The sequence below is a fragment of the Lissotriton helveticus genome, chromosome 11 (assembly GCF_964261635.1).
Source record: "Lissotriton helveticus chromosome 11, aLisHel1.1, whole genome shotgun sequence".
Lineage (NCBI taxonomy): Eukaryota > Metazoa > Chordata > Amphibia > Caudata > Salamandridae > Lissotriton > Lissotriton helveticus.
In genome coordinates this window covers 470,639,237-470,654,370 of record NC_136072.1, presented here as the reverse complement: position 1 = coordinate 470,654,370, position 15,134 = coordinate 470,639,237, and the positions used below count along the sequence as shown (strand labels likewise).

The 15,134-nt window shown below is 42.4% G+C and overlaps 1 protein-coding gene across 1 annotated transcript in view; it reads left to right on the top strand.

The window, feature by feature from the left end:
• The first annotated feature begins 3,513 nt into the window (after positions 1 to 3,513).
• The window catches only part of LOC144792889 (COP9 signalosome complex subunit 9), a 37,832-nt gene continuing 26,211 nt past the window's right edge, over positions 3,514 to 15,134 (top strand). Inside the window, exon 1 of the mRNA XM_078668094.1 lies at positions 3,514 to 3,726. Coding sequence (XP_078524220.1) covers positions 3,664 to 3,726 — 63 coding nt within the window. The 5' untranslated portion in view covers positions 3,514 to 3,663. The remainder of the gene's footprint in view (positions 3,727 to 15,134) is intronic.

Sequence of the window (15,134 nt, the reverse complement as noted above, 5' to 3'; positions counted from 1 at the left end):
AAAGCGGTTGTTTCCCTTAATAAGGAAATAAATAAGCTGGTGAGGGATCAATATATATGCGGTGCAGTAGAAAGATCCCAAAAAATATCTCTTCTTAAAAGGAGGAGGAGCAGGTTAAAGAAAAAAATGAAAAGAGAAAAAGAGGACCTGTTATGGATTGGATTGCGAGAAGCCGCTGTCCATGGGAACTCTAGACAATTCTGGACCCTTATTGGGGAGGGATGTGGTTCTAGAGTGCGCCCATCTCCAATTCCTATCTCCGAACAAACCTGGGTTAGTTACATCTTAAGTCTGTATGCAAAAAATGATCGGCATGTGCAACTTAGGGGAATTGAGGAAAATATTTCCTCTATTACAGAATACCCCTCAGAACTATCCATAGAATTAGCTATAAGAGATATGCGTTCTTCAGGTGCCATGGGTCCTGATGAACTCCCGATATCAGTCTTAAAACAAAATCCAGTATCCTGGAGTAAAATCCTATTTCCTCTTTTTAGGATTTGTTACCTTAAAAAATATATTCCAGCATCCTGGAAGGGGAGTATTTTGGTTCCGTTGTTTAAAAAGGGCGATAGGAACTTACCTATCAATTATCGCCAAATAGCTCTCCTAGACGCTATTGGGAAAGTGTTTTGTAAATGTCTACTATCACTAATTAATGATTGGGTGGCGCTAAAACAAAGTTTACCCTTAGAACAAGTAGGCTTTCGCAAGGGCCACGGAACGCTGGACAATCTCTCCGCTCTTCAGACAATCACTGATAAATATATAGGGGTACGTGGCGGAAGAGTCTATGTGGCCTTTATAGACTTCTCCACAGCATTTGACAAGGTTGACCGTCCACTGCTGTGGAGAAAGCTCTCGGCTATGGGAATGCCGCCGTATCTATTAGATATGATTCAGCTGCTACATACAGACACTTGGTGCCAGGTTTTGCAAGGAGGAGACAGGGGGCTCTCTAAGATTATTCCTTCATGCAATGGTCTTAAGCAAGGTTGTTTACTTGCTCCGTTACTCTTTTCGTTATATATTGCTGATTTACCTGCTTCTCTTTCCTCTTGCGATGGTATAGCTCCAATTCTGGGCGGAAAACACATCTCATGTATGTTATATGCGGATGATATCATAATAATGGATCTTATGCCTAAAGGTCTTGCTAAACGCCTCCTTGCTCTACATCAGTATGCAGTTGATCATTTCCTAAAAATTAATGCAAGTAAGAGTAAAATTATGTGCATCGCAGGCCGGAAAAAATATAAATTTAGGAATTTTACCTGGTCTGTGGGAGATGACAAACTGGAGGTTGTAAAGAATTACGTTTTTCTTGGAAAAGTAATTTGTGATAATTTAAGTGCCAAATCCCATATCGATAACAGTGTCCGTAAGGCATTAGCTCAAGGAAGAAGCTTAAATTCACTGTATTCGGCACTGGGAAAAAGGCATTTTTCTCATTTACTGGAGGTCTTTAGGGCAAAGGTCCCATCCACCCTTCTATATGGCTTAGAATTAATTGATATCAAGCACTGGGATTTTTTAAATAAGGTGGAGGGGAAATTGCTAAGAAGTATATCTTCTGTCAGTTCTGCCTGCTCCGTGGCAGCTTGCAGACTTGAGTTTGGTTTGCGCAGCAGCTGGGTGCAGGGCCTGGCGGCTGTGGTACGCTGGGTCGCAAGCATAGCCAGAGGAGAAGAGGGGACTATGAGGTTCCTCCTAAGAACTGAACTATTGGGAGGTTTAGGGGAACACTCCTTGATTGTTAGCAATTTTAGAAAGGCTGTATCCCTCTTGCAGTTGGAAGAGAGTACTCTCTTTTCTTTATCTGTATCCCAGTTAAAGTCTGTCCTGAAAGATGCTACATGGGACCTTAGTTATAGACTAGACTTTACTGCTATTTTCGATAAGAAGGGTGTTAATCTTCTTACTGATTCATTCGCAAGAAAATCCGCCCAACCTTACGCTACTTGGAACTTATCTCATGGTATTCGGAGATTCTGGTTTTTATTGAGACAAGATTTGTTACCCCTAAATAATCTTTTGTTTAAATGGCATGGAGTATCTGCAATCTGCAATTTTTGTCATCACTCTATTCAAGATCGAATACATGTACTTTTTATATGCCCAGCGCTGCGTCCCTATCGCAGCAAATGGCTAAGACAAATATGCTTGCAAATGGGTATTCTAAATGTGAATTCTTTTATGTGTGCTTTATATAATCCCCCTAATGAGAGATTTTGTTTTCATATCTTTAATTTTTTTAAATGTTTTTTAGAAATGTTCTGAAGATTGGCGTGTCTAATAATATGTCACTTTGTGTTCTAGTAATTGCAATTGCTTTGATTTGTCTATTTTCGCTGTGAATGGTATTTTTGTATTGTACTTTTTCTTTATGTGGACCTCCAAGGAGTTCCAAAGCATAATAAAGATTGAACTTGAACTTATAGTTCGTATTACCACCGCAGTTCATAGCAAAAGTCTTAGTACAGTTTATTTGTAGACCGAGTTTAGCCATGAAGGAACTAAAAGAAGAAATCATGGTCTGCATGGCTATGGGAGTTCGTGCCATAAGAACGGCATCATCTGCGTAAATGAGAGCAGATATACGGCGGGCTGAGGCAGTAGGCATATCATTGCAATCCTGTAATAATGTGGCCTCCAAGTTATTTTTGAAAATAGAAAACTGGTTGCTCAGTGGATGAAGGCATCTGTTGCAGGGACCTGTGTGCAACTTCATGGTCACAAGTTTTCGTTTTGCTTTAGCCCCGCCCACTCCCCCTCTGACCCCGCCCCCACCAGTGCGGCCCTCGGCCACAAACCACACTGTAAATTTGGCCCCCAGAGAAAGTTTGTGAGTACCCATGATTTGTTGAGTACCTGCACTTATTTTCCCTATTTAAAGCACTGATGTTGGGGGCTTTTTGCAACATAATTACACAGAGCAAATTCATAGTTATGAAATATATCGTTCACCCTTGATTTATATTGTAGAAATTAGTTTGCAAAGTTACCACACAGGACGGGCACGTGACCCTTCAAAGGAGGATGCGAGGAAGATTTGCTAAAGGGGTAGAGGCGGCTAAACCTTTTTAGCTCTATAGTATACGTACAGTGACTAGACATTTTCCAACATGGCGGCTTCAGTCGAAAGCGGAGAAGGAAAAGACCTCATTAAATTTTTCTTATTCGAAAGCTATTTTAAAATAATCCGTGCCCTTCAGCAACAAATATATTCAGCTACTTTATCTAAGGACACAGCAAGATAATCAGTAGAGACGAAGGAGTATAATTTCTATGATTCTCGGGAAAATGTATTTTAACGTACATTTATATATTGATCATTAAACATCCAAACGTTGTTTAAAATGGGTTTTTTGGTTAAAACGTAAGCTAGTTATAGATTTTATGCAATTCTTTTTAAAATTAAGGCAAACTATTGTTATGTTAAAATGGCTGCCGCAGTCTTTTCTCGGGTAATGAATTAGAAGTTTTCCTACGAGAGTTCTCGCGCTAGTCCTTTCTCGGTGTCTATGAAGCGAGCTGGTGGTGGTGCAGAGCATAACGTTTCGAGGGAAGTGTACACAGACGTTCGTGCATAAGCACTTCAGATCAACGCCTTCAGTTCTCTTGTAACTGTCTGCCACCCCTTCCCCCACCTTTTTTTGCACCATGAAGCCAGCCGTAGATGAGATGTTCCCTGAGGGAGCAGGGCCCTATGTGGATTTAGATGAGGTGAGTGGGGACAAAAATTGACGATACTGCCGAGGGACCCTCGAAGCACTCTGCACAACCAACAGCTCGGGCTGAAGGGGAGCGGGGAGCATGGGGCTCTGGGATTCAGTTGCACCAAAACATCGGTAGCCAGGTAATCAGTAGTCGCTAGTACCTAAGGCGCTGTTGTGGGGTTGTAGTCGTAATTCTGTTGAGTCACTAAGGGCAGGAGGAGAGAGGCTGTGACTGTTAAGGGGTATCTACAGGTGGGGGAGAGGTGGAAGGGGGAGATCCAGATCTCTTGTCTGTTCTGAGTGCTTCTGTTGATGTTCTCCTACCCGTTTTCTTGTCAGGTAGATAGGTCTCCTATCTTGTTATTCACTAGTTAAGTTGGTAAATTTCACTCGCGTTAGTGCCCAGTACTCAATCCAAAACGTCAAATCAATTCACCATGTCATGTGAGAGTGCTCCTAATTAGACGCCGAGTTTAATACGGAGTACTCTGCCATACGTCTAAAGATACCTGAATTTTGAAATGGTGAGATGATCAATTGATGAAAATTTTTGGATTGAATACTAAAATGTAGATGCCTTGAAGAAAAAAAAACCTTGGACTCATAACTGGAGAATCAATATGATAGTGACTTTAATCCACGAGACGAAACACGTATTGGCTAACATCTGTTCAGACTGGCTGTGATATCATTGTTTTTAGAACTTTAACAGGTGGAATAAAGAGACCGAAGTTCCCATAATTATGGAATTACTTTGAAGAGGATTCTGTGCTCAGGATAAAACCTTGATTATTTTGAGTAAGAGAACTCTTGCTCTCCATTCTAGTTGACTGTTTTACATCCAGGCCCTTGCTCTGCTAAATTTGCGCACAGCTCAAAACCCCATTCCACTTCCTTAAATGCACTGTATGCTGGCATTCCTTGCATAGATTCGCTCCAAAATACACTGTCAGAACTGCATCAGGCCAGCCTCCGAGCAGGAGACCTTTTGATTCCCTTCCCGACCATTCTACACTTAGGCCTGTGCCTTGCGAAATGTGCACTCTGTTTGAAATTCTTCTGTGTATAGCTGGTCTTATTTTATGCATTATCTGCCGGTTTTTCTCACTATGTGCTCTATGTGTTTCCCACCCACTAGGAAAGCAAGCCCTATCTGAATTTCCTCCAGCTCCCAGCAATGTTTTAATCGAATGGTTTTATCTTAATCCTGTACATTCCAATGCTTTTTAGGTCTCGCCTATGCAGCACGCATGGGCTGCAAAGGAGGACCTTTAGCCTTCGCTCTGGTCATTTTCAAGCACACACTTGTGCTTGTGGCAGCATTTACCTTGCGGGAGCGAGCAGGGGCGCGCCACAAGCACGAGTGCCGTGCTTGAAATCGGGATGTATTAGTTGAGCTAAAGTATTGTTTTTGAAAAGCCATGTAATATCTCATAGTTCTCATCTCATAGTTTGCAACTCTCTGCCCAATTTTTCTCAAGGTATTTTGTAATAAATAGTTTTGCAAACATGTTATCCTGCCTGATCTTAACGAGCCCTTCTAACATATTGTTCTCATCTACATGCAGACACACTTTTGACGTATTTTAGATGGTACTGACTTGTGACAGAGTAAGTGACGCCCATCTGCTCACAAAATTGCCGTCTGTAAACAATCTTTTCGACCTACTGTCCCTACAAGGTGGTGCATCTTGACTGGATACGGAGCTTTGTTTGTCTCCACGGGGTCTGTTGAGTCAGCCTTTTAAAGTGACCTGGCTGTTTTAATCGTGCCACAGAGATCTTTGTCGTAATGCGATCAGCAAGTCTGAAATCTACCTTTCAGATCTCTCCTTGATATTCTCCCAGGGTGTTTGCTGACTGATTTGAAGCGGGAGGTGAGAATTGACTTAAGCCACGTCCACTCCTATGTGATACTGTCCTCTGGCCCGTTAGCAGACTCAGTTGTTTGTTTTTCACTTAATTGACTCAAAGCAGTTTCTCTCTGACAACCACTGGGCTACTCTAAATGCCAGTTGTACGTTAGCGGAATGTAACGGAATACCTCAGCAGGAGCTCCTCTGTATGTCATTTGAGCAGAAAGTCAGCGGTAGCGGAAGTGACATCATGTACCCTTTTACCTCCTTCGTGACATTACCTGATTGATCTCTTTTGCCTCCATTTCGCACTTCCTATTCGCTGCTGTTGGGCTAAGAAAGAGCAACAAGCATTGGCTTAGCCAATAGGTCTCACCTTTGGGACCTTATAAGTGTTTAACCATGCAACAGTTAACAAAAACTGGCTCATAACTCACTCCATTCCTGGGGTTTTAGTCTTTACTTTTTTTTTTTTTTTTTTTTTTTGTCTCATTTTTTTATTCCTCATATACCAATTTGGGTGCTCTAGACGGAGATCCTCTCCCCTCCCCCTGGCATCATGATGTTACGCCCACAGAATTCGACGCCAGAGAGAGCCGGAAAGAGATACTCCCCTCTAGTGTTTACTGTTTGCTTTATCCACCTCAGCCTCTGCGACTTGGCGACCCTCGGATTGGTTGAGGACTAAGCGCCAACAGTACCCAGGTGAAATCATCGGAATACTCTCATCTGTTCCGCCATGCCACAAGGAGTTCCCAGATCTTAGACTCTGAGGAATTATCACATGCTATATCAGATTCACTGATATAAATAATATACCTTAAACACTCAGAAAAGGTGGGAGCATCTTCAGATTTCCATACTTTACATATTTCTCGTCTAGCCAGTAACATCACATAGAAAATAAATTTAGTCTGCTGGTTCGCAAGCTGGTAATCCGTCCCCAGACCGAACAGAATCATTGCTGGTGAAAGCACAATCCGAGTTCCTAGTACGTCCATCAAAAAACCCTCAATTTTTTTCCAAAACAAGTTAAGGCTAGGGCATTCTACAAACATATGTAAATCATCTGCCTCTAATGATTTACACCTTGGGCAGCTATATTGTATGTTTGTGATCCTTGTCAGTCTTTTTGGGGAGAAATATACCCTGTACAGTGTGAACAGATGGTTTCGTTTAAGAGGAGCGGATTTTACTATTCCGTTCACCAGACTAAAAGAGTCCCCCCACAAGTCTACCAGTTTGTTGCTATCCAGCCCCACAACATCCCCCCAGAGACTCTGAAGTTCCAAATCAGTAACTCCCTCTTTTTCCATCAAAGTCTCATACCAAAAAGCGAGTTCTTTATCCCAACGCCCCTTTCTATTTACAAAATCAAATTTCGGGTTAGATGTACAATCCCATATTTCCGTAGACCACCAGCTTGACAACTGATAATATTTAAATCTTGTGAGGGTTCCTCCCGTCAACAGAGAGAGGGAGTCCCACCCCAATAGCTGTTGATCATTTTGTAAATCTCTCCACTGCATTAACCCTGCTAATTTGAGAGGGGTTGACAGTTGGTCTCTAAGGCATTCTGGGGTCCCTGGAGAGTCCCATATTGGGGCCTGAGAGGCGTAGTATGGAATTTGTAGTTTCCTCCTGAAGAAAACCCAATTCTTCAGAGCCGTGACTAAAACCTTTAGCCTGACCTTTTTGTAGAATCTGGGGTCTCCAAACTTAAATAAAAAGTATTCATGACCTTGGGGGATACCATGCAATATTGCTTGAAACAAACGTCCCAAAAAAGATGTATCTGCCTTACCTGCCATAACTCTAAAATTTTTAAAGTGGAAGGAATGAGCATAATGCAAGATGTCAGGTAGCGCCAAACCTCCCATTTTTAATTGTCTCCTTAACTTTTTAGCAGAAATTCTGGGCATTTTGGAATTCCAGATGAATGAGCCTATTTTTCCTTGTAGTTTTCCCACCGCCTTTGTATCGAAAGATAAGGGTATTGAATTAAACAGGAAAGTTACTTTTGGTAGTATAATCATCTTTATAAGATTCACCCTCCCGAAGATGTTTAATGGGAGCCCGGACCAACGCTGTAATTGTCCACAGATTTCCTTATACACCTTATCCAGATTAACTTTCGATATCTGAGTAATGTCCTGGACTAATTGAATCCCAAGGTACCTCATCCTTATTTTTGTTTCAGGCAACACTGCCTCCTGGTTCCATTGCATAATTTCCGTTTTATCCTTATTTATTCTATAACCAGAGGTCTTTCCAAAAGCTTCTGCATGTTCAAAAAGTCTAGGTATTGCTACCTCAGGATTGGAAGTGAACATTAAGAGGTCATCTGCATATAGGGCGAATTTTAGATCCAGATCGTTTATTGAAAAGGGTTTTATTAAATGATCTGCCCTTAGTTTATTCACTAATGGCTCGATATATAAATTAAACAATAGGGGGGAAAGGGGGCACCCCTGCCTAGTGCCCCTTGATATTTGCACCCAATCTGAGAGCGTCCCATTTACAAAAATCCTTGCCTTTGGGTTCAAGTACAGTGCTTTTATAGAGGTGATAAAGTTAGTAGGTAAACCGAATGCGGACAATACATCCCAGAGGTAGTCCCAATTTACCTGGTCGAATGCCTTTGCGGCATCTATTGCTACAATAGTCTGGGGTTTTAGTCTGATGGACTGGCCTAGAATGGCAGGTAGCGGGCAGATGTCCAAAGCGGAGTATCTTGCGCTTGGAGCAGTGGATTGTTCTTATCCTCTATGCCAGCCAACGACTTGGTAGCCGCTGTCTGCTGCCCTTGACCAGCAGCTGCTCTCTCCTTGAGGATGCATAAATGTTATCTTTTAAGCTGAGCCAGGCAGAGATATGGATGATATCACCTATATGAGAGAACATTATTACCATTAATTTGGGAGAACGTCAGAAAAAGTTTTGGGGGATTAATAATGATAATGTTGTCTAACATATGAGACATAGCCAATTTGCCGTATGTTTTAAAGAGAACAATTTTAACTGTCAAATCAAGTGCCAACTGTATCAGATATGTGCAACCTGCACATGAACGACAGGCTTCTACAAGGAACATTTGTTATTTAGCACATTGCTAAACCCAACTGAGCCTGCTTCAATTATGCCAGTTTGGCATGAATATGTTTTTGATTGTGTAGCCATTAAAAGGCGATCTTTCAGCTTGATTTTTCCCTGTAGTCCAGGGCTAGGAGCTCATCATGGTGAGAGAAGCATGATGATGGCGGTAAGGAGTGGAAGGAGAGAGAGATTGAGGCGTAAGGCGGAGGCTTTAACAAAGAAACAAGTAGATCGCAAAACATGAGAGAATTGGAAATAAGGGCGAGACCGGAGCTAGAGAAAATAATTGAAAGGAAGCTTGAGACATCTGAGGGGCAAGTCAATGCTTCAATTAATTTTTTTGGTTTTCCTTTACATTCTGGTACTTGGTAGAGTGATGCATATACAGCAGGTCAAGGAGAATAAAGGAGGAATACAGTGAGTTGTAAAAAAATGGAAACATATAGGGACAAGAGATGCAGAATTACAAAATAAGAATAGGTAGAGGAATTGTACTGAAAATGGTATTAGCCATCTTGGTGTGGCAGGATATAGAGAGTGGAAGAGAGTAATGGAAGGAAGGGACTAGAAGGGCACGAAATAAGCAATTTTTATTTCTGAATGCCAGCCATAAAAATATTGTTATACAGAAATAATATAGCCAGGATATCAGCTGCCAAAATATACTTTGGGTTGGGATATATGGATATGCATTGATTTACTATCTTTAATTCTAAATGTACATACTTTGAGACACCCACGCATGAAGTCCCATGGTGACAGTTGCTCTCACTCACTACACTTGCTCTCACGGTCTAATTCAATGTTTGGTCTTACGCTCCTTCACTTTCAAAATTCACCAGCCCCCACTGGTTGTCTGTACTAATAAAACATTTATTACTACCCAAAGGATCCCTTTATGCAACCTTAGAATAACAAAAGATTGAGTGAAAAATAAGGTTATAAACTTGGTCTATGTAGTTTGCCTGCAGCTCCTTGAAGTCATTTCATAGCTCACTGTGCTATATTAGGATTGCTACTTATGAACTACAAGAAGTAAAGTGATCTCAATAAAAGGAATAACCTGCTGAGCTTTTACATGAAATACAGATCTTTGACCTGCATGTTACACATTGTGCTTTGGAGCACGCTCAATGACCCTCTAAGCCCCAGACTCATCTTACCGTTATTAACCCACTAAAAATTGCTGGGCACACACAACTTTGCAGCAGGTTCCTTAAGCCCATGAGATTTTAAAATGTAGCATGTCTGTGACCAGTTAAGTAAGCCATAACAGGTTTACTGTTATAGTTTTTCTTGCAGTTTCTATGTACTGTAAATATGTATTTATAAGAGCGCACGGCTACTCAGAGGAGTGTCCCGGCTGTAAAAACCTCATGACAGAGTGCTCAACTATATTGATGGTGGGAAAGGCTTACGACTATTGCTGAAATAGCCAAGTTTTTTGTCTTTTCCGAAAATGGAGTCAGTCATTCACCTGTCTGAGTGACAGTGGCAGGCAATTCCACAGACGAGAGGCCTGTACTTGGAAGGAATGGCCACCCTTGTGGGCAAGGAAGAACTTGGGGATAATCACCTGCTGCTGCGAGGACGATCTCAGGGTTCTGCCCGGGATGAAGTGCTGGACTCTCTTTCTAATGTAGGAGGCACTGGTGTCATGTAAGGCCTTAAATGCCAATACCAATGCTTTAACTGGATTCTTTTTCGGACCGGCAGCCAGTGTAAGGCTTTCAAGTGGGTGGTAACCCGTACTCTAGGACCAAGCAGGAGAATCGCCCTGGCTGGCGCATTCTGAGCTACTTGCAGCTGGCTCAGTAGATATTCTGAGAGACCCAGATACAGTACGTTGACGTAGTCCAGCCTTGAGACCATAAGAGCCTGGACTACAGTTTTCCTGTGCGCAACTGGCAGTAGGGGGGAACGTTTTGGAGCATTTTGAATAGGCAAAACATGTCCCCACTACCGTTTTGGATCTAGGTTTCATAGACAGATTATCATCACGCATGATCACCAAGTTCTTGACTGTACTCGCTGAGGTAGCAGGGGGAGACATGTCTGAAGGCCACCATTGTGCCAGACGTCACTGGCGGAGGACCCAAAGAAGATGATCTCTGACCTCTCCGGATTGCACTTTAGTTGGTTCCTTCTAAGCCAGGAAAACACTTCTGACAGACATTTATTAATCTCGTCACCCCTGAAGTGACAGAAGTTAAAAAAAATAAATGTTTAAGGCTGATTCAGCTTTTTAATAATGCCGCATCTCACGACTCCGTCCTCTTTCTATTGCCATACCTTGAGCGTCAATTTATGGGGTCCCGGAGTAAAGTTTGTCCATTTCCAGCACTGCTTTCACGTTACTGCATTTGTATTCTCAGGAGACACACTTTCACATCCGACTTATTCGATTTTTTTACGTCTGAAAATGCACAGCCTTACCCATGACCTATTAGCAACTCATCCAGCATGCAAACGGTAATGTATTCTCCCACAGACCTGCACCGATCCCAATTGGACCTGTGCAATTCATTTAAACGTTTGATTTTCCCCGAGCTAACAGTGTTTATATTGCAGTAGCAACAGTTTTCCTTAGAATTTACTTACTAGAAGGAGTGAGTTGGAAACCAGAAAACGCAGCAAATGCCTCTCGCCCTGTACATGTAGAAATTAATATTCTGTCCTATATCACTATGCCATAAAATGGATTCCAAATATATATTCCTATATGGAGCCTTGAGGTGGTTTCTAAAATGAATTCCCAACTTAGTCTAGGACGTTTGATACTCCAGACCTGTTCAGAAAGGATGCGTTTTAATTTCTACAAAATAGATTTAGTATATGCAGTTTAACCCCTCCCATGCTCGTGACGGAACCGTTCCGTCACGAGCCTCAGGTGGGCTGTGCTGGTGACGGAACGGTTCCGTCACGGCCCCGCCGCCGCGCCTGCGCGGCGCGTTCTATTGAGCGGGCCGGGCCGTAACGGAACCGTTCCGTCACAAGCACAGCTCACCCGCGTGCCGTGACGGAGCGGTTCCGTCACGAGCACGGGACCGCCGCGCCGCCGCCCCGCCCCCTTAGCGCTGCGGCGGAATAGCCGCCGCAGCGAAGGGGTTAAATGTTTTGAAATATTGCTTCTCAAGCGGATGGTGCCCTGCCTGTGTCAATGCAAAAGACAATCAATTGATGGACGGAATGCAGAACAAATCAAAACATTCAGCCCCAGTCAAGAGATCTGGGTTAAATCCATCATTCTTTTGCTCACCATGCCACCCCAGTTTAGACCTAGCCATATGCAAATCAGTCTTGACCCTGTGCCTCATGGGAACAGTCCAGCCCGAACTGCCAAGCCAGGTCCTTCCTGGACCGGAAACAAGCATCCTAGAACCGGTTTCGGTGGGTTCACCGCTCTTCAGCCAGGATAGCTTGATTCCAGTGGCACAGTGAGCCCGGGACCCACGTCTGGGCATACCTGGCGCACTTAGGTCAAGAAAGCAAAAGAGACACAATTGATGGACGGAATGCAGAACAAATCAAAACATTCACCCCGTACCCTTGGCATACTCCATGCCAAAATTATGGGGAGGAACATGGTGCGTTTCGAAGATTATTTTTCAGTGAACTAGGAGAACCAATTCATATTGACACTGTTTATCCCTATGCGTTGGTTGAATAGTGGGTTAGTGTATTTTGAAAGACCGAATGGAAAGTCAAGGAGCAGTTAAGTAGCCCGGGGTCTCTTTAGTAATATTTAGTAGAACATTTCTGTTTGTGAGAAACATGTCTTTATTGACATTAGTCTTGGATATTTTTTCATTAAAACGGTAGTATAAGTCTTGTTAGGTTTCAGAAGTTTTCTGTATAAGTATTCTGCTTTAGAAGTGATAAGATTTGCCCGTTTTGAGTTATAAAGAGCAATCCCCTTGAGGCATGCCTGTACATTTTTAGGATGAGTCAGCCGAAGAAAAATTGCAGTTATTTACCCATTTAACAATTAACAAGCCTGTGAAGAAATAAGGTTTTATGGATGCTAGGATATGCTGAAGTGTTCCTTGGTCAGCTTTGCTGAATGAAGACGAGCAAGGTGTGTGTGTGTGTGTGTGTATTTTTCCATGGCGGGATCGTCACAAAAACTGGCATGCCAAAACATAGCTGACGAAGTAAGTAGATTGCTAGGTTTCGTGCAAATCTGTCCACGGAGCCATAAGTTATAGGTAATTCAAAAAATGCCTTTTCATTGAAAATGCCATTTGACCTATAACCACATAGTGGCGATTGCCACTGTATAATGTATAGTTAAATTGCCGAAGTATAGCTTTCGGTCGACATGTTTTTCTGGTGCCTAGTTAATTTTTTCAATGCAATAGGTCGCGCATTTGCAAGAGTTGGAGCTATTGGCAATGCAAATGACAGTGTATTTAATCTATGTGTTTTGGTTTGGAGTGGATGTATGTGGTTTGTAGTGGAATTATGTGGGTTCAGTTGGAATTGTGTGGCATGGTGAATAGATAGAGGGAGAGCTGCTCTGAATAGATAGAAAGGAAGATAGAGGTATAGGTTGTTTGTGCATGAAGGAATGAATGAACTCTCGATAGAGCTGGTGCTGAGTGATGCTTTGGTGCTGGAAAGAGAAAGGTAGTTGTGAGGATGTCCTCATGGTTTCGCCAGGAGATCTGCCAGAGGTCAGTGAGCTTTGCTGCTTTTCTTTTCAGTTATTAAGAAGAAAATCCTTATTGCTCCTGTCCATAGTACTTCTGTGCGTTGATGAACTGCTAAAAACCATAAAATAACTGACATACGCCCCAAAATGAATGAGAGCCCGCTTCATCAAAGAGGAAAACGCTTAGTACAATAATATAAACAAGCGGCGAGCCATTAGTGAATTTGTTTTAGAGTAAGGAGCCATGTACTCCAGACTGCGTGCAAAGGGCTGCATCCACACTTTCCTCAGAGCTTTTGTATCCACCAGGTAGGATAAAAACCAGGATTCCATGCATGAATGTGTACGTTTAAGGTCAGTGCGATGTAAGACATGGAAGGGAAAGATGGACAGCCGTGGCACTGGAAGGAGCCAAGCCACGGACTAGCAGCATGAAACACAAAGGAATCCGGCGGGTGACCTCTATGTGCAGTGTTTCCTAACAGAGCACAGCAGAAGCAGGGGCAAGCTAAAGCTCCTTTCCCAAGCCTATTTCCAATTCTTCTAAAACATGCTGTAAACAACATGAGGGAGCAGGTTGGAAAAGACCTCGGAGAGTGGTGGGGGTGTTGAGTAAAACCAACGGGAGTGGGAGGATGGCGCGGAGGCCGTGCTTGCCCTGCCTTAGACTCTGGAGCTGGGGAACATGAGAGAGCCTCTCCACGCAGAGCTCGATACTCAACAGCATAAGAGGATAGTTTACTACAGCTTATGCTTCCAACTGATATCATTAGCTCAGACTTTGTAAAAATTGAAAAAATGCCCTCCCTCTGCCCTGACAGCAGATGAAAATCATGCGTGCGTACATACAAACACAAGAATCCCAGATATACACACACCCTCAAATCACACCTGTGCAGATACAAACAAAAGCACCACATATCTACAATGCCACGCTCCAGCAAACACTATTCTTCAAACCCCTGACCCTTATTTAGAATGACTTAATATTGAAACACTGCACACGTGGGTTTGATTTCCATCATCTTTGCCTATGCTAAGATATAATAGGGTCAATACAGATATGTTGTTGTTCGGAAGATTAATTCAGGTTCAATTATAGGATCAGTCTTTGGTGCAGAATTCCACCTGGATCTATGTTGTTCTAAGCTCACCCCCTTAATTTCTAAACTTTGCAATTGTAAGACTAATATCCACTACATTTTACATTGTCATCAAGCATTCTGACATCCTTTCCAAAGAAAACACCCAAAAAGAATATAACAATAGCCCTGAAAAAATGTTAATCGACACAAAACCCTTGGTTAATGTGTTCAGCGTTCATTTAAAGGGTGGTCATTTGATTTGTCTTAAAAATAATGTCATTAACTGCTGCCGATGCCTATTGCTTTGGAGTTTGTATTCGTTTTGTTGGCTCTCCATTTAGATTAAAGAGAATGCTGGATGGTTGGGAGGGGAGGTTATGACTGATATCATCGACAGACCAGAAATGTGCAGGCCGAGTCTATGCCTGTGGTGATGTAAATATGTGTTTTTTTCAAGTGGATTGTTTGTACCACTTCATTTGCAGAATCACCCTAGAGACATCCAAATGATGGACAGTTGCCTGTACTCCCTCTACCTAGCATCCTGTGTTTTTCTGTTTGTTAATTTTTGTATATATTATTATTTATGGTTTATCAGCTCCACATGCACATACCTTCACTGCTCTGATAATTCATTTGAGATTTTTACTAGCGACGTATTTGCTGGAACTCCATATACGATCAATCTTTGAGTGCCTTCTTTAATTTTAAAAGAACCTGCACT